Source organism: Myotis yumanensis, unplaced genomic scaffold (genome assembly GCF_028538775.1).
Source record: "Myotis yumanensis isolate MYYU_CA2020_CCGP unplaced genomic scaffold, mMyoYum1.0.hap1 SCAF_1, whole genome shotgun sequence".
NCBI lineage: Eukaryota > Metazoa > Chordata > Mammalia > Chiroptera > Vespertilionidae > Myotis > Myotis yumanensis.
The window spans coordinates 205,882,388-205,905,240 of NW_027223752.1; the positions used below are offsets into that span (position 1 = coordinate 205,882,388).

Consider the following 22,853-nt stretch of genomic DNA (forward strand, 5'->3'; position numbering starts at 1 on the left):
CACAGATACTCCCGTAAATGACCTCACCAAGCCCCGTCTCCCTTCCTTCATCCTCTTGAAATCATACCGGCTTAATGCATTTAGTATTCTGCAATTGACTGTTAACTGCCGTATTTAGCTAGAAACTACAGATAAACATTGACTAATCGGGTCCCCACACCCACACACATACCCTCACCCTTAGAAACATTTCCACTGATGGTCACACGAACCACTGAGCACTCTCTCACCCCTGGAGAGCATCTTCCCACAGGCTTGCTTACACACTGGCTTTTTATTTGAGCTCTCAACTCTCAGATAGGAATTTCATTAACAAAGGAAGGGGAGGGGAAATGAGGAGGAAAGTATAGACGCTGGGGGAAAGCAATGACAATCGTTTTCAAAGGGACCTAATATTGTGTCATCCTAGGCTGAACCTCCCTTATAACTGTTCTTTATTTGTACATTCTGTGCCTGAAAACAAAATAACTTTTCATTGATTGGGCAATTATCCAGGCTCTTAGCTTGGCACCCAGCCCCCAGAACTGTGAAATCAGCCTCACCAAGCCTATGCTTTGAAATGAGAAAACATCTAACTGGAAGCCCATTCAAAATAAGAAACTTGGCTCAAGGCTCCAGGGTCCTGTGTGTCTTCCTTCTCTTGGCTGCATCTCTCTCATCCAGTCTCGGTGCAGATTCTTGCTTGGCTAAGAAGCAGATCAGGAACAAGAAATCAGTAGTGCTGAGAACGTTCCATGAGACTCTCAGAAGTCACCGCCTGAATATCAAACCTGAATAACCAGAGCGATGTAACCTCGGCATACTCGTTGTTTTCTTCCTACCCACGCTGCAGGCTTTTCAGGTCCTTGCTTGAGAGTGAACTCACAGGCGTAAATAACGTGCTGTCAACCGCCTGTGTCAGGCAGCTCAGCTATTTAAGCAGGCCAGCATCAGAGAACTCAGCTTCCAAACCCAGCCTTCGCCACTTCCACGTAAGTAACTTTCAAAGATCTGCCTTTAATGTAGGAGGAATGAACTTTGTGTAGAAGCGACAGAAATGCTCCAGTTACCATATTTGCTATTCTGTTGGGAAAGGTGGAGGTGGAGGTGTAAGGGAGAATGAAAGCTAAGAGCTGGTCCCAAGCTGGGAGCCAGAGAATGCTGAGGGATGTACGATATCAAATCCTTACAAAACATGCCTGGAGTTGAGGTGGATTTGGAGCGAGGGGCTGTCTATGTTGGCCTTCTGGCCAGTAGGTGATATGTTTTTCTCACTCTCTCCTATCTCTGCAAGACACTTTGAAACCAGCGCTTGTATGACTGTGCTCAGTTACACATGAGTTTATCATTTAAAGCCAATATTGCTGTGCTACATCTCAGTTTAAAATTAGACATAACGTTGTAAAGCGAATCATGGCTGTGGAAAGTGCTTGGATTTTTTTTTCTAGAACTAAGATCAGATTTTGTATTAAAATTTAAGAAATATGTATACCAATAAAGTTTTTACATTTGTAAAAAAAATAAAATTAGACATAGTATCATTTTAAAATATTTTTGTGTTCAATGTAGTGGGGAAGGGGAGGTATCTCTGATTTGAGTAGAGATGACTCGACTGTAAATTTGCAGTGCTATTTCTTGTTACTTCTGGTTCACATAATACTTATCAGTTATGAAAATGAAAATATTGATCCTGTTTAAGGTGAAAAGGAACCCCATGCTCTGGGGTTTTGAGAAAATGTAGGTTTGTGATATTTGAGCACAATGATACCCAGGTAAACTGTTAAGTAAAGTGGAACAAGAATTATTGTGGGGAAAAAGGGCACAACATACCACAGAACTTAGGTGAGACGGTCTTAAAGAGAAGAGGAATGCAAAAAGTTTCCATGAAGTAGCACTTCCCTCGACAAGGTCTGTAGTGTATTTAGTTAAGAAGGGTTCGGATAACCAGAGCAGGCAGAGAACAAAATAAAGTTACGGGGGAGGAGAGAAGGGAGGGAGGGGGAGCGGATGGTAGAGGATTTATAATTAGACATCATAGTCACAAAATGCATATAGGAATATAATAAGGATGACATTAATTCCATAGTTCCTCCCTTGGGCCAAGAACCTGTGACTAAGATTAAGAATCTGGTGAAAGCCAAGAGCCTTTTGAAGGTAGTCCCTCCACCCCCTTGTCCCCAGTACACACCATGATGTTCATTTTCTGGACCACTAGAAGTCCAAACCCCAAATTCCATAGTTGAAACCAAGGCTTTTTATTTTTTTTATTTTTATTTTTTATTTTTTTTGCTTTTTTTTAAAACTGAGCTGAAGCTACTGATTTAAGACCCTTAACCCACTGGCAGGCACTTCTTAGCCACCAAACTGAAGCTCAGTGAGAAGGTCATAAAGGTCTGATTTCAATCAAGCAAATCATGATTAAGGGGCTTCTCTGAGCAAAGATAAGTTGGGGGCCAGGAAGAAGAGGAAACAAATGAAAGGTAGCCCCTGTTCTCAAAGAGCTTGATATCTAAGGAACAAAAACAAAATGATAAGAGGCCAGGCAAAAAACAGTACACACTGTGTGACTTCATTGATAGAAAATGAAAACTAATTGATAGTAACAGAAAGCAGATCAGTGGTTACCTGGGGAAGGAGGGCAGGAGGAAGAGGGGTGGGAGGGTCACCAAGGGCACAGGGAAATGTGGGGATGGTGGATGTGTTCACTTTTGTGATTGTGATAACCATTTCTTATAAGTGAAAATTTATCAGATTGTACACTGTAGACACTGCAGCATTATATGCCAATTACACCCCAACAAACAATACTTGAGCAATAGATCTTTTTTAAAATAAACAATTTTATTTATTTATTTATTTATTTATTTATTTATTTATTTTAAAATATATTTTTATTGACTTTAGAGGAAGGGAGAGGGAGAGCGAGCTAGAAACATCAATGATGAGAGAGAATCATTGACTGGCTGCCTCTGGCAAGCCCCCGACTGGGGATCGAGTCCCGAAACCTGGGCATGTGCCCTTGACCGGAATCTAACCATGACCTCCTGATTCATAGGTTGCTGCTCAACCACTGAGCAATGCCAGCCAGGCAATAGGTCTTTTTTTAATCATTAAAAGCAGCTCTAAAAATCATCCTATGCAACATACTGAAAATAAAAAATGAGTATGCCTGGAAAATATTAATTCAATAAATAAATCTACAGGGGCAGAACTGTGGATTTTTGTACAACTTGGAAGGTCCCAGGGATCATTTAATTCAGTTTTGAACCTGGGACTGGGTCCCACCCCAACCAATCAAATCGGAACCCCTGGGTGTGTAGCCTGACATTGTTTTTTTGAAACTCTCCAAGTGATTCTGATGTAAAACCCAAACCCCTCACTTCACAGGTGAGGATAGTGAGGCCCAGAGAGAGGAGGGGTCACTACCCACTGGACCACACACCCAGGGAGGACAGCAACAGGACCTCAGAGGAAGAAGGACCCCTGAGGCCATCACTTCTGGGTCCTCAAAACCACACTACCAGCTCTAGCTAGGACAGGGTGTTCAGAATGTTCAAGCACATTCTTGAAACCCAGATATGCTCTGGGGCGGTAAGCAGGAGGAATTAGAGCCTCAGAGGTGCATTATTTAAGGACTGTGCTAGCGCATGAGAAGGGATGGTGAGGAGGGATGTTTCAAAACCAAAGCTTCCTTTTGTTCCCTACATAATACCTAGTGTAAGCCAGAGGATTGTAATTACTGTAAAGAATCATGGCTGACGCACCAGGCACTCTGCTCTGGCGGACAGCCATGTTGCTCTCTCAGGAACTGGCCTAAGTTCTCAGCATTGGGGTGAGTCTATTTGGCACTACAGGGTCTTTTCAAAGTGATTTCCAGATCTCAACAACGGGCAGAAGCGTGAGTGTGTGAAGTTTGTTCTTGTGGCTTCTGTTCTTCTTGTCTGTCCCTCACCTCAGCACCTGTGCGGGGGCAGGGGTGCCCACGGCCTAAGACATCTGGCCATGTTGTTCATGGTTTGCCATCCCTTTGCCAATCCAAACGTGCCCGATTTCCGGGGTGTAATATCCTCAAAGCTTTAATTACTCATTTTGGAAAACTAATTAAAGTTATAATGTTAATAGATAAGATTGCTTAATGAGTTATGTCTCTCCCTGGTATATTAAGTAGGTTCCAGCAAGATAGCGCATCTGAGAGTTCTCCAAAATGTTACATAATTACCGTTTGGGACAATCAGGAAAATCAAAGTTTCAGGCAAAACTCAATCTCTACTACTCAGAATTCCAAGCAACTTGCTGGGGGAAAATATACCAAGATTGGGGGTTTTCAGTAGAATTCTTCAAATCACATCCCATAAGGAATTCCCTACAGACTGTGGGCCCTGAGAGATTTCTTTTTCTGAATTGGTTTATTTTTTGTTAAATGCATTCATCCTCATCGGAAGTGGCTACATTTAATTTATCTTTCTGGGGGGGGGGGGCGGAGGGGAAAGGAGAGCCACCTTAAGGTTACTAAAATGTCAAGAAATTCTTCTCACAGGCTTTATAAATATTACCTGGTTTCTCCTTTGGAACAGAAGGCTGCCCCTGGCAGAGCAGTTTTTCTGCCTTAGTGACAAGGAACCCCCTTCTTACAGTCTGGGGCAAGGGGTCCCCTAAGTTCCTGCGACTGTGGGCCCTTGACAGCCCTTTCTTTCATTGGAGAGCTGAGACTGCTGCAGCTCCTGTTGGCAAGTGGCGGCTGCCCGTGGCACCTCCTGCCTCTGACAGGGGCGTGGCCAGGTGTGTAATTAGCCTCCCTGGGAGCTGAAGCAGAGTCTCAGGCGTCTGGGAGCCCAGGGCAGCTGGGCAGCCAGAGGGCACAGTCTTTGCTGGTGAGAGCAGCAGCGAGGGGGCGGGGAAGGTAAGCACCACCCTGAGCCCCAGGAGACAGGGACACCGGGCCATGGGGGGACTCCAGCTCTGGGGGAAAGGACTAGGCTGCTGGCGTTGGGGTGGTGGCCAAATCTGTTTCATGCTGCTGTTTGGAAGCCAAATGTTTCCTCTTTTTGCCATTCAAAGTTTCACTTAAAAATGTTTTTATTTAAAAAGTGAGTGATGGGTTTGCACAGGTGATAAAACAGGTTTGTATAACTGTGTCAGAATCTCTGCCAAATTCTCTTAGTGTGGAATGGCTTAATTTACATAGACTTTTTTTTTTTAAGGCCACGTCATAACCTAACCTGGATACATTTTTAGAAAATGTTGATGGCTTCCTCAAACTTTTAAAGCACCAAGTGAATGGGGTTGGTGGATAGGGCTGTGCAAAGATGGAATTGTTAGCAGATGGGTGGGCTGTGGCCCAGAGTGATTTATAAAATACTAACCTGCCCATTTAAAAACCAACACCTGCGGATCCTGAGGCAGCCCCTGGATCACACCCATACTGCCTGCTGGCCTTGGGTGGGCTGGTGCAGAATAGCCCTGAGGCTGCAAGTAAAAGGGATTCTCCTGATACACCGAGGTGGGGGCGGGGGTGGGGAGGACTGTTCTCTTCCTGGCCCTTGCTGCCTTGGCCACCTCTGCCTTCAATGACCCTGGTGTGGATTTGTTATTCCAGCGCTATTGATTCTGAACACACGTGGGTTTGGGGTGTGTGAGTACATGAGCAAGCAGGTACAGGTCAGCCTGTCCTTTTGATTTGCTGGGAAAGTGCCTTCGTGGATCCTTATGTTGAACACACCCTTCCACAGAACTCCAGTGTAGATAAGTCCTGGTAGAAGATAGCCTGTCTTGGGGAGCAGAGTGTGGGGCTGGTGATCAGGAACCTGGGTTTTATTTGCAGCTGTAATGGATGCATAACCCATGGATACAGACAATAGAGTGGTAAAGGCCTGGGAAGGTCGTGTATGGGGTGAGGGCGTCAATGGGAGAAAAAAAACATAAACAAATAAAGCAGGAGGGAACCCAAAAGATCAGTTGTCCAGTGGATTAATAGCACCTCCTTTTATTCTCAAAAATGCATGGCCTGAGCAATGAGCTATGTAGTCTCCTATGAAGGCAATGCATAAGACAGTAAAGTGAGTTGCTCTAAATGTTAGGATTTATTGGTGGCTGAGCTGAGTCTGGACCCAGGCCTGCCCATGCCTCATTCTGGCCTCTCTGCCAAGTCACTCACTCCCACCATGACTCAGTTTCCTTATTGAAAGCTTTGTATCTGGACTGCCCAGACAGAAAGCTGGTGTATTTATATTGTCTTGCCAAAAATAAGTTCAGTATACATGCTGGGGGAATTGTTCATCACAAGGCCAAGTTACTTTATTTGTTTCACGTTCTAAAAAGCCTAGTGATTGGTGTTAGCTTATGACCATGTTTGGATAGCAATAAAAGCTCTTTTAGAACTAGAGAAGTTAATTTTTACCCATCCTCAAATCATTTCTTGTAATTTGCTTCCAGTAATTTTGATAAAATATTGACCAAACATTAAAACCCTGCCCGATCTTTCGGAACTGCCTTGTTCTTTTATGATAAAAACAAAGCTGCCCTGGCCAGTGTGGCTCATTGGAAGGTTGCGGTATGTGCCCTGCGTCAGGGCACATACCTAGGTTGTGGGCTTGATCCCCAGTTCAGGCACCTGTGAAGGCAAGCGATTGCTATATCTCTATCACATCTATGTTTCTCTCTCTCTCAATATCAATTAAAATAATAATTTTTTAATATATATATATTTTTTATTGATTTCAGAGAGAAAGGGAGAGGGAGAGAGAGAGAGAAACATCAATGATGAGAGAGAATCATTGATCAGCTACCTCTTGCACTCCCCACACTGGGGATCGAGCCCGAAATCCAGGCATGTGCCCTGACCCAGAATCAAACCGTGACCTCCAGGTTCATAGGTCGAACCTCAACCACTGAGCCATGCCAGCCAGGCAATAAAATTTTAAAAATAAAAACAACCTAAGGCAGACATCTACCACTTATAATCTCTTAGTGCATACTGGGCAGGAACTAATGCCAGTCATTCTATCTAGACAGATTATGATTGAAGTTTCCTGGAATTCTTAAGGACATGACAGATATGCTTAGATAGTTAGTCTTTGTTGATATATTTTCATTTCCTTCCTGTGTGGTTTCTCCATAAGGAAATTTACATAAACAATCTTCTTCAGCTCTTATATTTCCTCACTCCTTTCCAAATTTCTGGTCTACCAATACCTAGGAGTGAAATCTGTTATATATACATTGATTTCACAGGGGAAGGGTGAGGGAGAGAGAGATAGAAATATCAATGATGCAAGGGAATGATTGATTGGCTTTCTCCTGCACGCCCCCTACTACAGATTGAGCCTGCAGCCTGGGCATGTGCCCTTGATGGGAATTGAACCCGGGACCCTTCAGTACACAGGCCAATGCTCTATTCACTGAGCCAAACCAGCTAGGGCTGAAATCTGTTTTAGAAATAAACTTTAATTCAGTAACCTATGCCTGGGAATGTTTACACTTTATTATGTATTCTTCACACACTGCCTGGGGAGTGGCATAGCACTGTTTGGAGATGGCTAGAATTGGGGTTTATGAAGCAGGAGTGAAGAAAGCAGGAGCATTGTACCTGATTCACATTCCACAACTTGAAAGGGTGGAGATTCCTTGGAACTGGCTCAACAGGGCTCCTAGACGACTAAATAATAATAAAATCAAATCTGTAAGGAACAGCAAGAGGACTTGATGTCATTTCACTTGGAGAAGATAAGGCTAGAAAGCTATTTGATGATGGTGTGGAAAAGTATGTAGGGTAGTCATGGAGGTCAATGGCAAGCTATTCACCTTGCCCTTTGAAGGGAAAAAAAAAGACCAGCAATGGTGTAAGCTGCAGCATGAAGGGTATTGAGTGAGCCATGAAGTATCCCACATCATGCAAAAAATACATTGGAAAGAATTATATAGTCAAGTTCCAAAAAATGAGGCAGACGAACAATTTCTTAATTTATGAAGTTTTTTTCTTTTTCTGTCTTTAGGCACAAGACCCTTTTTAAGTTGTACATCTCAATCTATTTCTTTGGCACTCTTCTATCCCTTTTGCTCTCTCTTTAAATTCAACACCATATTTTTTTAACTCTTTATTGTTTAAAGTATTACACGAGTCTCCTTTTTCCCCCTATTGACCTCTCCCCGCCACCCCCTCCCCTCAACACCATATTTTTAAGATCTATCTATATGGTTGCTTATATTTCTAATATTTCTAAAGAATTATGTCTAACTTCTTTTTAATAATCTGCTATTTATATACACTCTTTGCTTATGTAATCCTCTAGTGTTGGATCTGGTTGGTGGCAGACAGGGGAAGGGAAGGAGTGGGCTAGATGGCCTGTATTTCCTTTAAGCAATATGAAATATTGAGTTGTCCTTGAGAAATGGAGACACATGACATCACAAGTCCTAGTCTAGTATTTCAAACATTTAGAAGTTTCTCTGGGTTTTTTAGGACTTTACTAGGACTTTAATAGTGACTGAAATAATTTTCTGAGATCAGTGTTATTTTCTTAAACTTGAGCTAGTCAGTTTTAGAAGCATTTTATTTCTCCATATTGATTTTTTTCTTTTCAATGTGTTTTTATTGATTTTAGAGAGAGAGGAAAGGAGAGGGAGAGAGAGAGAGAAGTATTGATGTGAGAGAAACATCAATGCCCCCCTGCATGCCTCCTGTTGGGGATCAAGCCCACAACCCAGGCATGTACCCTGACCGGGAATTGAACCAGTGACCTCTTGGTGCACGGTCGATGCTCAACCACTGAGCCACACCAGCCGGGCGCTCCATATTGGTCTTTGCCAGGGCGCTCCAACCTTATTAGTTAGAAGGTTGAGTGAAGGTTCTAAAATGTTTCCCTAATTTAATGATTACAAAACCTGATGTCATTCGTTTGCCCAATATTATGTCCTGAGTCACTGGGAAAGCTGGATTAGAACCTTAATAATGGTACTCTGTACTTATATAGTGTTTATAATTTAAAGTGCTATTCATAACATAATCCATCTCACTGAACTCTACAGCAACCCTGTGAGATACATGAGGGAAGGATTATAGCTTCACTTGTAGATGAAGAAATGAAGGTTCAAAGTAATTAAGTGAGTTGTCCAAAGTCACGTGGAGATCAAAGTGATGCTGCTGGAAGGAGAACGAAGGTTTTCTAAGGCTCCATCCAGCCTCCTTTGGCAACATTATATTTGATCCTCAGGGAAACAATCTACTGTAGGTTCAGAGCTATCCCCTGAGCTGGGCTCCCTGGTAGATCCGTCCTTTTCAATGATTTTGTGATATTAATGAGTAGGCTAGAGCTGCACCGCCCCTGTTTGTCTCATTAGTCATAATAACAACTCAATAAGGCCCATGTCACTGAGCCACATGGTAACAAACAGCATGTATAGTTGGACTTTGGCATAATCTGGGGTTCTACAAAGTACCAGGTGTGTATCATTTTATCCGTTGCCTAATTATAGTAATAAAATAAGCATGGTCATTGGACCATAAAAAATAATAATTGATTCAAGTATATTTGTGCAAAGTGATAATTCCATTTTTCTCAGAGTCTTTTTTGTACATTTCACAATGTGTACAAACAACCTGAGGAAATTATGCCTGCTTGCATTAGGCAGGTCACAATGACCTATGAAAGGGCAGCCTAAACATCTACTGGTCATGCACGTGCAATACTATGAAGGTCTCTAACTGCTGTTCCTTACTAAGCAACTAGGGCTTGGGCAAACATATTGTAGAACCCAGCATACATGAGAAAAGCAAATGAACTTACAAATGAACAGCCCTTTTCACAGGCACTGGGAATGAGTACATTTTCACAAAGAAACTCTATGTTTTAACATTCTAAAGTGACTGAATGGCTGCAGAGCATTATAACAATTCTGTATTAGATTTTTAAAATACCAGGATGATTTCTATCATCAGTATTTAAGTTTTTGAGCACCCCTTCTCTTCTATGTCACAAATACACATATCTTCCTAGCCTATAGTCTATGAATCTAGCTAATCTAATTTAATGCCCTCCTAAATAAAGTATAATTAGGAAGCTGAATGGGTGACCAAAAATTAATAACACACTCTAAAATATAAAGGGAATATTTATTACTTGTCCTTTTGACTTATTTGTGCCATTTTTTTCTCTTCACAAACTGCTTTAAAAGTTGATCTTTTTGTTATTTGCTTCTAAGCTTAGTAGTGCACATTTCTTTTTCTGTTTAATGGTTTTCTTTAGAAAATACTGAGATCTCTGCCCCCTCCAAAAAAAAATCTTTCTGTCAAATTTGTTGTTGTGTTAGGGCATCAGACATTTTCAAAGAGGAGATCTAATCATTCAGTTTACTTCACAAGTCTCACCTCTCCGGTATTATCTGGTTTGAAAAGCCCTGCGCACACGGGTGTGCTCCATGGAAATCTCTAGTACAAGCCGTTTTTGTTCATTTGTTTCCATTTGATCATAGGATGGGACTGTGTTTGAGATGTAATGGATATTCGCACTTATTAAGCATCAGCACAACCCTACTAACAATACCCAAAGCAGGCAGAGGCCCAAGCATTATTCATCCTACCAGACAAATTTCTACCCTGCGTATTCAAACTGCAATAAAAACGAAAGGTCAGGAAATTGGAAGCCATCCTGTATCCTCCTTACTTTTAACCACACAGAGTTGCAACAATAGGCTTTCTTAAGAGTAAAAAAAAACCTGTTCCTGTGGTTTTATTCTCTAAGATCCTAACAGACCTGCATCTTACTAATCTGTGACAGCATTACAGATGCCTAAATTCAACAGGAACATTTTTATCTTTCTACATCTAAGTGACAAATTTAACATTTTACCTATGATAAGGGGACCAGATGTCCAGGTTTGCCTAGGACACTTGTGATGTGTGCCTGGTATCTTGGTGTAATTATTCATAGCACCTCTTTTAAATTTAAGTGTTTCACGTTGGATGGCAAATTGTATGTTCATGTTAATTTAACAGATAGACTGAACATTAAAAAGCATGTTGGTTGAAAATGTTTCATGGGCTCTTTAGTTGTCCTTTGAAGTAGAAAGTCGGCACAGAGTGTTTGGCAAATCAAGAACATCGCTTAGATTGGACCCATGTCCTTCCATTTCTCGGGCCAATGACATCAGCAAACTGTTGATGAGGAATAACAATAAAATGCAGGCCATTTTGATCATTAGCATTTTAGAGGAGGAATGATCTCAGAAATCATCTGGCCCAATATCTTCACTTTTCTTTTTTTCTTTTTTCTTTTCTTTATTGATTAAGATATTGCATATGTGTCCTTATCCCCCCATCTTCACTTTTCTGAATGAAGAAATAATGTAACATTCTGGAAATGGCTATATCACTTTAGTTTCCTAAGCTGTTTCATGAGCACAATCTCACTGGACCACAACTGCAGTAAACAGACAAGGAAGGAAGTTCTCGGCCGCATTTTACAGAGGAGAGAGCTACATTTCACATAAGCTTAAAAACCTCACCCATGGTCCTGTGACTATTAAGCAGGGGAGTTAAAATTGAAATCCAGGTCTGACTCCTTGCCTAGTGCTTTTCTACTACTCCATACCAGTGTAATATTTTCATTTAGTATGGGAATTTAAAATGTATCCTCTATAGCCCTACCAGCGTAGCTCAGTGGTTGAGCATCGACCCAAGAATCAAGACATCTGGGTTTGATTCCAGGTCAGGGCACATGCCTGGGTTGCAGGCTCGATCCCCAGAAGGGGGCATGTAGGAGGCAGCCAATCAATGATATTTCTCTCTCATCAATGTTTCCATCTCTCTTTCCCTTCCTCTCGCTCTAAAAAATCAATAAAAACATATTTAAGAATAAAATAAAATGTATCTTCTACATACAATTTGCCCATTAAAGATATACAAACATTCCCTCTGTAACTAATACTGTATATTCAAAAACCTTTTATTTCTGCTTCTCTCTTACTCTTCCCACCTACAAAGAGCTCTGGCCAGCGACTAAACTGTTCTTGTCTGGCAGCGCTGCTTGGTGGCTGGCTCGGGAAATGCGACACATGAAATCTCTTCCTCCTTGTGCCCTGGGTAGAAGGATGAGGAGGAGAGGACCATGCGAAGTACTCTCTGGCTTCCTCTTGATTGTTCATTGATTCTGTCTCAAACAACCTGCTGCTCACATCCATGCTTTTCAACATTCCCCTTCTTCCTCTTTCCCCCTCTTTACTTCATCTATGACACAAATACAGCTCTAATTACTGTCTTCATACGATAAAGGAAAGTCATACTTTTTGCAGTGAAAATAAAGTTCAATAGACATGCATTCAATAAGCATTCACTGGACACTCAACAATGTGTCAGAGACTATTCTGGACACTTGAAATACATGAGTTGTGCTATAATCCTCTGAGATCATCAAAAGTTCCCTGAAAACCTCTTCAATATCTGCACCAAAACCTCCTTTCTCTAAGCCAAATTTTAACTAAAACTGCTTTTTCTTCAGCATTTGCTTTCAAAATGAAATGATTTCTTATTAAATTTCACTAGGATATTTGGACAGGATTATTTTCAACACCCCCGCCCCCCCAACCCCAGTAACAAATATGTACCATTTTAGTTACATTCCTTTTTGTGGGTTAGCCTCGGAGTCTAACTACAATTTATAATGTTCTTTCCAGATAAAACTTTTTCTGAATTCCACACCATCATCATAGAGGTAGACCTTTGGAAAAGCAATCTGTTTAAAATATGGATATCTTTTATAAGGAGATAATGGAAATGAGATTGCCCTCTTTCCTTAGCCTATTTATTTCTAAGGATGTGGATTAATACTCCACTTTATCATAGCACATTCGAAAAAGAAGCCTAAAGTTTGATTATTATCTTTCCTCACTTCCTTTTGTTTTCATATACAAAATTTTGGATTAGAACATGAGTTATCAATAAAAAGGACTCAGTGTGTATGCAAATAATTTTATGTCCAGGATTAATTATCGATTCACTGCTGGTAGTCATTCACAGACACTCTCCCTTCCAGTAGCTGCCATAATATATTGCTATTTTCTGTAAGTGGCCGTAGAAAGTCTGGGCCACCGAGAGACTTTTTGCAACAGTATAAGGAAGTTCCTTAATCAACTCAACCAGACTCTGTACACCTAGGGATTAAGTAGAAGAAATAGTCATTAAGATCCATCTGGTCTGGTTGAAGCCTAGCTTTCTATTCCATTCTGTTGGATGCAGTAACTTTTTCTCATTTGTATACTATATTATTAACATAATGTCATCTTTCAATTATGTCTGTGCCAATTACAGACGAGCATGTGGGGAAAGAAAGCCAGTCAGGCTAGTGGTGCTGGTGACATTCACTGAAATCACTGGCTTGTCCATTTAGCTGGGTCAGAGCTGTGTCTGGTCAGCAGCCGTGAGAAACATGCCACAGGGAAGGAGACGCTGCTCCCAGACTAGCCCCACCCCACAGGGGAGCCAGGGCAGACACAGGACACCACATTACTCCTTTCCGGGTGGCACCACATTGCTTTACTGCCCCTCTTTCCACAATCACCCATCAAGGCTCTTCTGTCTGCATAACTGCTCAATACAAGGAAGAAATACAGGGTAGTGGTTAATAGCATGGATGCAGGAGCTAGACTTTCTGGGTTTAAAACCCTGCTCTGCTGCTCATTGGATTTGTATTGGGGGAAAGTTATATACATCCCCTTGGGAAAGTTATATAAATTTTCATCTACATCAGTTTCCATATGTGTAAAATGGCGATATTAAGAGGGCCTGTTTCTATGATGATTAAATGAGTTAATGCATTTAAGACATTTAGGACTGTGCCTGGTGCATAGTAATCACTCAATAAATATTTTGTTGTTATTGTTATAATAGGGGTGAGGTTTCTGTATGCAGTTCAAAAATATGAATCAACTCTGTACTGTTTGGGGCAGTGAGGACCAAGAGATATTAGAAGGTTGGAAAGTTATTTTCTCCAATGTTATGTTTTGGTTTTGAACATAGCCAGTCCTAGTTGTTGAAAACACAAGCAGTGTCTTCCTAACTTATGTTCTGAATCAAGTCATGCCAGATGGCATCATTTAAGTTCAGTTTAATAGACATTTAATGAGTACCTATTAAGTGCCAGGTACTTCTAATGAAAGCTGGAGAGATTTAAATGTATAAGAGATGACATATCCACCATAGAATATAATTTAGTGGGGAAAACAGGCCCATGAACAAGTTATTTCAAAACAATTTCCATTTGGTCATTATTCTCATAGGACAAGAGAGCCTAGAAAAATCTACTCACCAATTCATAGTGTATTTGTTCCTGCTTATTTTTAACTTTCTCACTACTCAACTTCTTTCTTATTAATGTTTCCTCATTAATAGATAAAAAGGTAAATTGGGGAGTGAAGTAGAGGAATGAGCAAATAAACCATTAAATTACTGAAAATACCAATAATTAAGTTGAAATCAATACACAATGTCGAAGTGCTAATGAGAAAACATGCTCACGATATGATCCCACCCCCACTTTGTTAGTCTTCAGAAATTCTGCCCAGGGAAACATTCTCATGAAGCAATATATACAGCATTTTATTTTTTTAAGGTTCTGGTTTCAAATATTGTGTTTTGCCAGCCCAGAAAGCTTAAAAAAGGGACTGTTACCCAGAAAGAGTGAGACTTATAAGCTGTTCTGACCAGTTTGCCACCCAAGAGATGCCCTACTGAATGCCTAGCTCACACTCATTTAAAAAACAATATCTTCTGTAAGCAGGCACCTCACAGTTTGGAAGCACTGTCCCTATAACTATATATGAACTTTTGCTCCATTAACTTAAATTTCATTTTGCTTTTAATTCTGCTGGCTTTCCTGAAACGGGGCGGGGTTTCTAGGCACGAGGAAAGCGAATTTAAAGAGGAGGGCCTCAAAAGCTGTAAGCTGAATTAGCACAACACAGAGCACATACAGACGTGCACATCGATATGCAGAACTGCAAAGGAAAGAAGGCAGCACTTCCTATATTGAAGCCTTGGATTAACTACGAAGCCATGCAATCCCAGAGCAGGGAGGAGAGGTCGAAAACCAAACCTCATGATTGCTTTGCCTGACAAAACTTGGGGGAATACGAGCACATGGGATGAGATGGTCCCTGGCGTCCAGTTGGAATGGCATGAATTCAAGTATGAGTTGGCATCCCAGTCTTCCTGACTCACGGAGTCAAGTGCAGCATGTTCTGGGAGAACACTGTGCTTGTCAGCGAGCTGGCAGGTGGCTCTTAGCTTTTTACCCTGAGCTCTTAACCTTTTACGCTGGGTTAAGAGCTCAGCTCTTATAGGACAGACTTGAACCAATCTCCCCAGTGTATTTGCACCTCCAAAAATGGAGTCAGAACAAAGCTTGAAAGGGGCGATTCCATCATCTCTGTTGCCTTGGTGGGAAGGGCTTTCCAGGGAACGTGTGGAGGTCTGTGAAAAGGCTGCAGCCGCAGCGAAGGGAATGAGGCTGGAGAGACCACAGTAGGACTGGCCCACACAAGAAAGACCACCCCCCCACCCCCGGCCCAATTCTTCACTAAAAGTGACAATGACTAAAATTAGAGCTCAAAGCTTCAAATCAGGGATTCAGAGATATCTTAGAATTTCTGACATCAGTAGAGCATGAGGAGAATATACAGTTTTTTTGTAGGTCTAAATCGATCTTGATGCTAATGACATCACAAACTGCCTTTACTGCTGTAGCCAAAAGAAAAGGTAGACTTCTGAGTCTTCTTCTGACACTGTAGACAAGTTAGTTAACCTTTCCTGATTGCAAAACAGGACTAATCCAATTCTAATTCCTAAGAAAGGATTGCGAGAGAAATGAAAAGAACTAATATCTACCTGCTGTTGAACTGTAGCTCAGCACCCCATGATTGTGGTATTGCAGTTCCAACACCTGAGTACATTATTCGATTTTACATGATTATACCCTATTTTAAACTCACAGCCTAATAGTCCCTCTTTTATACTTCCTGTCTATTCCTACAACTTTTCTCCTTCTCCATTCAGTCATTTTAAATTCACCTCTGTGGTTTTTATTTGGAGACTTCGATACTCACTTTTTTGGAGAGGGCAATAATTGTTATGGTTAACACAGTTTTAAAGTGCAGAATCAAGTTCTGACTTCTGTAGATGGGGAAATAGTAACATTTTTAACATAATAAGACAAGGTCTGCTGTAATTAGTTTTCCATACATCTTTTGTATTGTTCTTGGTCACCAATGGAAATAAAGAGCTAGCCTGGAGACAAAATCTAAATTCTTTAAAAATACCTCAAATCTCTTAGGCTGGAACAGGAAATACTCTTATAAGCAAACAGTAAACACTTGGAACCTTTTAGCTCCAAGAAGTTAAACAGGGTGAAAATATAAATAGCTTCAGGAAGGTTTTGATATTATTCATGGATAAAAAGAATACATAAAAATAACAGTACCCTGTCCAGTGCTGGTAGGTGGTTAGAGCGTTGACCTACACACCAAAGGGTGATGGGTAAGGGCACACACCTGGATTGCAGGTTTGTTCCTGCCTCGGACAGGGCATGCGGGAGGCAACCAATTGATATGTCTCTCACATAAATGTTTCTCTCTCTCTCTCTCTCTCTCTCTCTCTCTCTCTCTTTTTCTCTCTTTCCTTCCTCCCTCCATCCCTCCCTTTCATTCTTATCTACAAACAATGAAAAAATATCCTCCAGTGAGGATTAACAAATAAAAAATAATAATAATAATAATAGCAAAAATTTAAAAATTTAGCAATACAAGTGTTGATCAGGATGTGGAACAAAGGAAATTCTATGCACCGCTGGTGGAAATGTAGTTTTGTTCAACAACTTTGGAAGGCAAGTTAAAATTATGTTGTAAAGTGCATAGACACATACCTTATGACCAGTTCCACTCCCTGTATATATCCTAGACCAGTGATGGCAAACCTTTTGAGCTCGGCGTGTCAGCATTTTGAAAACCCTAACTTAACCCTAACTTAACTCTGGTGCCGTGTCACATTTCTATTTTTTGATATTTGCAACCATAGTAAAACAAAGATTTATATTTTTGATATTTATTTTATGTATTTAAATGCCATTTAACAAAGAAAAATCAACCAAAAAAATGAGTTCCTGTGTCACCTCTGACACACGTGTCACAGGTTCACCATCACTGTCCTAGACAAACCCTCCTAAATGTGCCTCAGAAGGCATATATGAAAATGTCCAGAAAGAAAATCTTCATCATAACAAAAAAAAATGCAAAAAACTGGAAAACCCCAAATATTCACAAAAAGAAAAGAGCTCTGAATATAAATGAACTTCTCTAAATGTAGAAATATGGATGAGTCTTGCAAGCATGTTGGCAAAAAAAGCAATTTACGAAAAAAATTTATATGTAGTGATACCATTTCTATACATCTCAAAAACATACAAATCTAAAGAAAGTGTTCTTTTAGGGAACCATACATATGTGATAGAACTAATTTTAAAAGCAAGAGAATGATTAATACAAAAGTCAGAGCCTTGGTTTCTTCTGGAGGCAGATAAGCCAGAGGGTGGGATTGAGAAGGAAATACAAGTGGCTTCCATAGGCCTGGTAATAATTTAATTTATGCTTCATAACTTATATGTACATTATATATATCCTTAGGTACCTAATAATATTTGAGTGGGAAATGAAAATTCTTACTTCCCTAATCATCTAGATAGACTTGATGGAAAGCAACTCTCATGCTTACTCTGAAAATGTAATTTGGTACAAAACTCAGATGAAACAGAAGACAATTGATATGATCAAGGATGCCTTTTCCTAAAAAAAATAAAAATAAAAAATTTCTAATTTCCAAGTAATAAATGTGAAAAACCAGAAAAAAATATAAAGAAGAAAAATGTTTAGGTCATCTGAAGTCCCACAATCTAGATATAACCACTGTTAACTTTTTGTTATATTTTCCTCCAGTTCATTTTTTTCCATATGTAAAATTTGAAACAATATAGCATTTAAAAATTTGTTTTCTCACAAAGGTTTGGAATCTTGTTTCCCTGGAGATAGCAATGACATTATGTGTACATAGTATATTCATAGTCTAATATTCAGTCTTAAGTTCTATTATGTAAGTTGTCTGTATAAATGACAACTTAACTTTCAGCATTTCCCTCACTGGAACATTTAAGGAATTAGAGGAGGACAATCAAACTCAAGTTTGCCAAATCTTTTTCACTGTAATTTTTAGCTTCTAAATCAATTATGGAAATTGGTATGCTGGGGTGGAAGGAATTTTTCTTTTGGTGACCTGCTTTCTTAAACTCTGATCTCAACACAAGAATACATTTTTTTCTGAAAGATTTTAAAAAGGGTTTTACATTATTTCTAATTTTTGAAACCATGGAAAATAGTCTTTTGCTAATTCATAATTTTAACAGCAATCTCCCTATTCCTGACCATATTTACAAAAGAGTAATAGCAGGCTGTTTACATTTCCCCCATGTGTATTTTTAAAAACTTATTCCTTTAAGACTACCTCAACTTACCATCTCATCAACTGCTGAGAGGATACAGTGTTAGAGTTAGAAGATATTTCAATGCATCTTTATAGCTATAAGATATAAGAAGCTCTAAACATTTATAGTGGACTTTAAGGATTAAACTGCAAAATCTTATAGGAGCTGGAAAACTTCTTATGTCTCTCCCATGCTGCATTCTTAAAATGTGGTTCTGATTCAGGAGATCTGGGGTGGGCCTGGATCTTTCTACAGGTGATTCAGAGGCCTAGGCAAGCATGGGAACTACTGCCCTAAGCTGAACGACCTAAACCAATCAAAAACCAAAATAAAACTCTCTCTCCTTTAACCAGACTTGTGTTAGTGTGGGGAGGCAGATCAGTATTCCACTCCTATTTGTCAATTTCTGAGAGACACAGCTTGGGTGATTTCTCTCCCACCTCACCCAGAATAGTTTAGTAAGTGGTGAATGGCAAAACTCTACCCCCTTCCAAAGACCACCACTTTTTGGGGGAAAATGGCAGCACATCTTTTTTTTTTTCCACTTAAGAAAATACAAAATGCTTCAAGAGTCCATTGCTTCCAGGAAGTTCACAGTGAACATAAAGGAAATTCCAAGCTAAAGAAAATTGGGAGACGGGCCTGAAGAATGATTCATCTGCTTTTTTTGCTTTTGGCCAGCTCACCATGGGAATCTGTTTATGAGGAGTATCTGCCACTGATCATCTTTTTCTCTTGGTTTGATGTTAGTGGCTTTACAAAGAGGTCAGAACGGCTGGGCGAGGGAGAAGATAAGTGTGAGTCCATGGCAATCTCTACAAGTTGCCAGTGTAGCACTTCCTGTAAACCAGTTCATATAGGTAAATACCTTTAAAATAAATAAACAGGAGTAGGGAACAAAGGTGACGCTGTCAACCAGGCATTGGAGTTGATTTAGGAAAAAGCCAGCAACTTTCATTTAACCACTTTGGAAATGTTTATGCATTATCTCCCCCCATCCACAAAAGAAAACACAGCCACAAGACAAATTGCTCTTTGAAAATTTCACAAGACATTAATAACCACAGCAACAATAGAACTTGTGCTAAAATTAAAGTTTAAGAAGCTTTAAAATATTTTTAGTTCTTTTCATCTAAAATTGTTTAGACTACCTTCAGAGAAACTTTTCAACAGTTTCCTTACTGGCAAGCGTTGAGAAGCTGTGCAAGGCCAAGGTCACTAGAATGATTTGGTTTATAAGTTTCCTTTAAAAGAAAGAGAGAAGAGACAAAGAAGCAGCAGCAAACACTTGTCATCCAAAGAGCGCTGAAATGACAGAGTTTTGTGGAGAAGCAAAGTAGAGCTACCCTGTCCAGTGCTGGTAGGTGGTTAACATACAATAAAATAAGGTTAGAATTTCCAACCTCGTGTCTAGAAATCAGTTCTGTTAGATGTACCTTGGAGAAGTAGGTGCTTTCAAACGGTCCTCCCACAAATCTCCTTAGCAGCCAGCCAGCCCAATGGTCCTCAGCCAGCTAACCCAGGGAACACTTCAAAGTCAACCGGGGCCTACCCATGAAACCTCTTACAAAGGCCTGTAACAGGAAGCCACAAAAAACGTAATAAGAGAAAATGCACCTGATTAAGTCGAGGAGCACTAGCCCGCCCTGGAATTACATAACAGCAATTAAATTTTACAAAGAGGGAAAGTACATGCATAACAGTCCTTGAATCTGAGTCCAGTTTAGAAATCTGTTCATTTGATTAATCTTTCTGTGAAGGACTGAGGGCTCCACGAAGAAGTAGCACGTTTTCAAGGAAGAGCCAGCATAACTATGTCAATGGAAAAGGACGGAACCGTTCTGGGCAGCAGTTTCCAGTCTCCTGTGTTCTTTTAGGCAAAATGAGCAGTGGTGGGTGTTTCCAATGGGCGGCTATGGCTTGAATGGGTATCCTAAGCGGGCAGTCTGTGCCCATTCAAAATGGCAACAAGCCCTGCCTGTTAGACTGTTGCCCTCATGATCTTTTGGGCCAAACTGGAGATGGAATTGGGACTGAAACTGAAGCTAAGGCTTTCCATTCGAGGGTGCTGGTCGCTCACTGGGTGACCTTGGGAAAGTAAGTCTTCCTGGGCTGTTACAGGAGAAAATGGAAGTTCTGTGTCAAAGAAACGGGGAGATAGGTGCCCACGGGAGAGGGGGCATTTCTGGCCTTGCTGGACCCTGCCTGACTCAGCACTGTGACAGGAATCCCCGCTAGGGGTTGTTAGGAGGGGGAGCACAGAGCTCCTAAAACACAGGGAGATTTCGCGTATTTATAGCAGGGGCCCTAACACAGGGAGATTTTACAGTGACCTGACAAGTGGCTAGAGCCCAAGATTCTCTCTTACAGGAAAGCCTCTTCAAATGGCGTAGAGGAGAGGGAAAGATATTTATTTAGGGAGCCTGGGATGCAGGTCACCATAGAAAAGGTTCAGGTAACATTATGCAGGCGGAACTGTGGCGGGTGGCCCTTCCCAGGCACAAACCACATCAAAATGTGCTCAGGATTGTAGCTGATGATTTTGCAATTGTTTGTTCCAACAACAAACCAATGCGATTTCCACACTTGCACTTGTTTTTTACTGTCAGCAAGGTGAAGTCCCAGCCTGTTAGCACCAAATCCACAGCCAAGGTCTTGAAGACTCTAAATTTACACCTCTATATATTTTAAATTGGGAGAGGGAGTGGAAGGGTGCACAGCTGGCTTTGGGGGGGGCGGGGGGGGGCCTTAGTCAGAGGCTAGTTAGGAATGTAGGAAGTCATGTTGCCCCAACTCTGCTAGAGCAATGTCTGGTTCTAAAGTAAGGAAATACAAGAGAGCTTGAAGCTTGTAATGGACCTGTTCTCTTCACTTTATAGTGTATTTTATTGTATGTTAACATAATTTTATTGATTTCAGAGAGGAAGGGAGAGGGAGAGAGAGAGAGAAGCATTAGTGATGAGAGAGAATCATTGACTGGCTGCCTCCTGCATGCCCCCTACTTGGGATCAAGCCCTCAACCTAGGCATGTGCCCTTGACCGGATTCGAACCTAGGACCCACCTGCTAGGGGCAACAGTGTATTTTAATACAATCACAGCGGGGAGTCTGCGCTTTTAAAGGACAGCTGCTGTAGATGCTCCTCAACCGGGTTTTGGCTCTGTCTTGGAGTCCTTACCTAGGGGGGGCCACAATGAGGTGGGTTCCCTCCCGTGTCCTGTGGAACAATGGCCAGGCCACGCGGGGCAGTGAGCAGCAGTGGGCCCCCGGCCTCAGGCTCAGGCCTAAAAATGGGGGTGGAGGGGGGAAGGGAGAGAAGGGTGCAGTTGCAGGGACTCACACCAGCCCTCAGGTGGAAATTTCTCCTGATGCTCACCTCCATGGACCCATGTCCACCTCTGCAAAAGGGAGAGATGAAAGCGCCGCCCAAGTCGGCGCAGTCACTTCGTTTGGAGGAGGAGGCGTGGGGCGCACAGCCCTCCCTGCCAAGGGCTCCCGGGAGGCAGAGCGCCGTGAACCGGGCACCCACGCCCTCCGTCACGCCGCCCCGCGGGCAGCTCCCTCCCCAGGAAGCTTTGAAGGCGGTTTTTCAAAACCACCGCCGCTTCCTGCGCTCCTTCCTGAGTCTCAGGGCGCAAGGGCGCGCGGCGTCCCCTCCTCCCCGCCACCCAGACCGGGACCCCCGGGAAAGTCGCTGTAAGAGTCCCGGCAGGTTCCCCCGCAGCCCGCAGCCCGCAGCCCCGGGGACCCCGCCGCTGTGCGACCGCGGGAGGGGACAGCCCCGCGGCCGGCCGCGCCCCGGCCCCGTCCCTCCGCGCGCCCCGCCGCCCGGCCTCGCTCACCGCCGCCGCCTCTCCTTCCCCGCAGCCGCGCCGGGACCATGTCGGCGGAGACCGCGAGCGGCCCCACGCAGGACCAGGTGGAGATCCTGGAGTACAACTTCAACAAGGTCAACAAGCACCCGGACCCCACCACGCTGCTGCTCATCGCGGCCGAGGCCGGCCTTTCCGAGGAGGAGACGCAGGTGAGGCCCGGCGCCCCGCGCTCCCGGACCCCCGCCCGGGGGACCCGGTCCCCGGACTGCGCGCCACGCACGCGAATAGAAGGGTGCCCCTCGCCCTCGCCTCGCCGCCCTCCCCGATCCTTCATCGCTCTTGCACGCGCTCCGGGGGCCGGTTCCCCGGAGCCCCGATTCTGCATCGCTCCTACCGCCGCACCCCACCTTCCCGGCTACCTGGCGCCCTCTCCCCACCCCCACCACCCGTCTCCCCCTCTATCCCTAGCCCGCGGGGCTCCCCAGGAGCTGCTTGGAAATCTCACGTTCGTCCTTCCTTCCCTCTCCTCTCCGCCCGAGACGAGC

At 42.4% G+C, this 22,853-nt stretch overlaps 1 protein-coding gene across 3 annotated transcripts in view; it reads left to right on the plus strand.

Annotated features, from left to right (window-relative positions):
- Positions 1 to 600: 600 nt before the first annotated feature.
- HOPX (HOP homeobox) overlaps positions 601 to 22,853 on the plus strand; it is a 29,222-nt gene continuing 6,969 nt past the window's right edge. Inside the window, exons 1-2 of one of the 3 annotated variants that reach the window (XM_070396144.1) lie at positions 601 to 971; positions 22,361 to 22,517. In XM_070396144.1, coding sequence (XP_070252245.1) covers positions 22,374 to 22,517 — 144 coding nt within the window. In that variant the 5' untranslated portion in view covers positions 601 to 971; positions 22,361 to 22,373. Of the gene's footprint in view, positions 972 to 4,793; positions 4,880 to 21,988; positions 22,190 to 22,360; positions 22,518 to 22,853 lie in introns of those variants that run through there. The other 2 variants (XM_070396153.1, XM_070396134.1) reach the window with 2 other exon arrangements.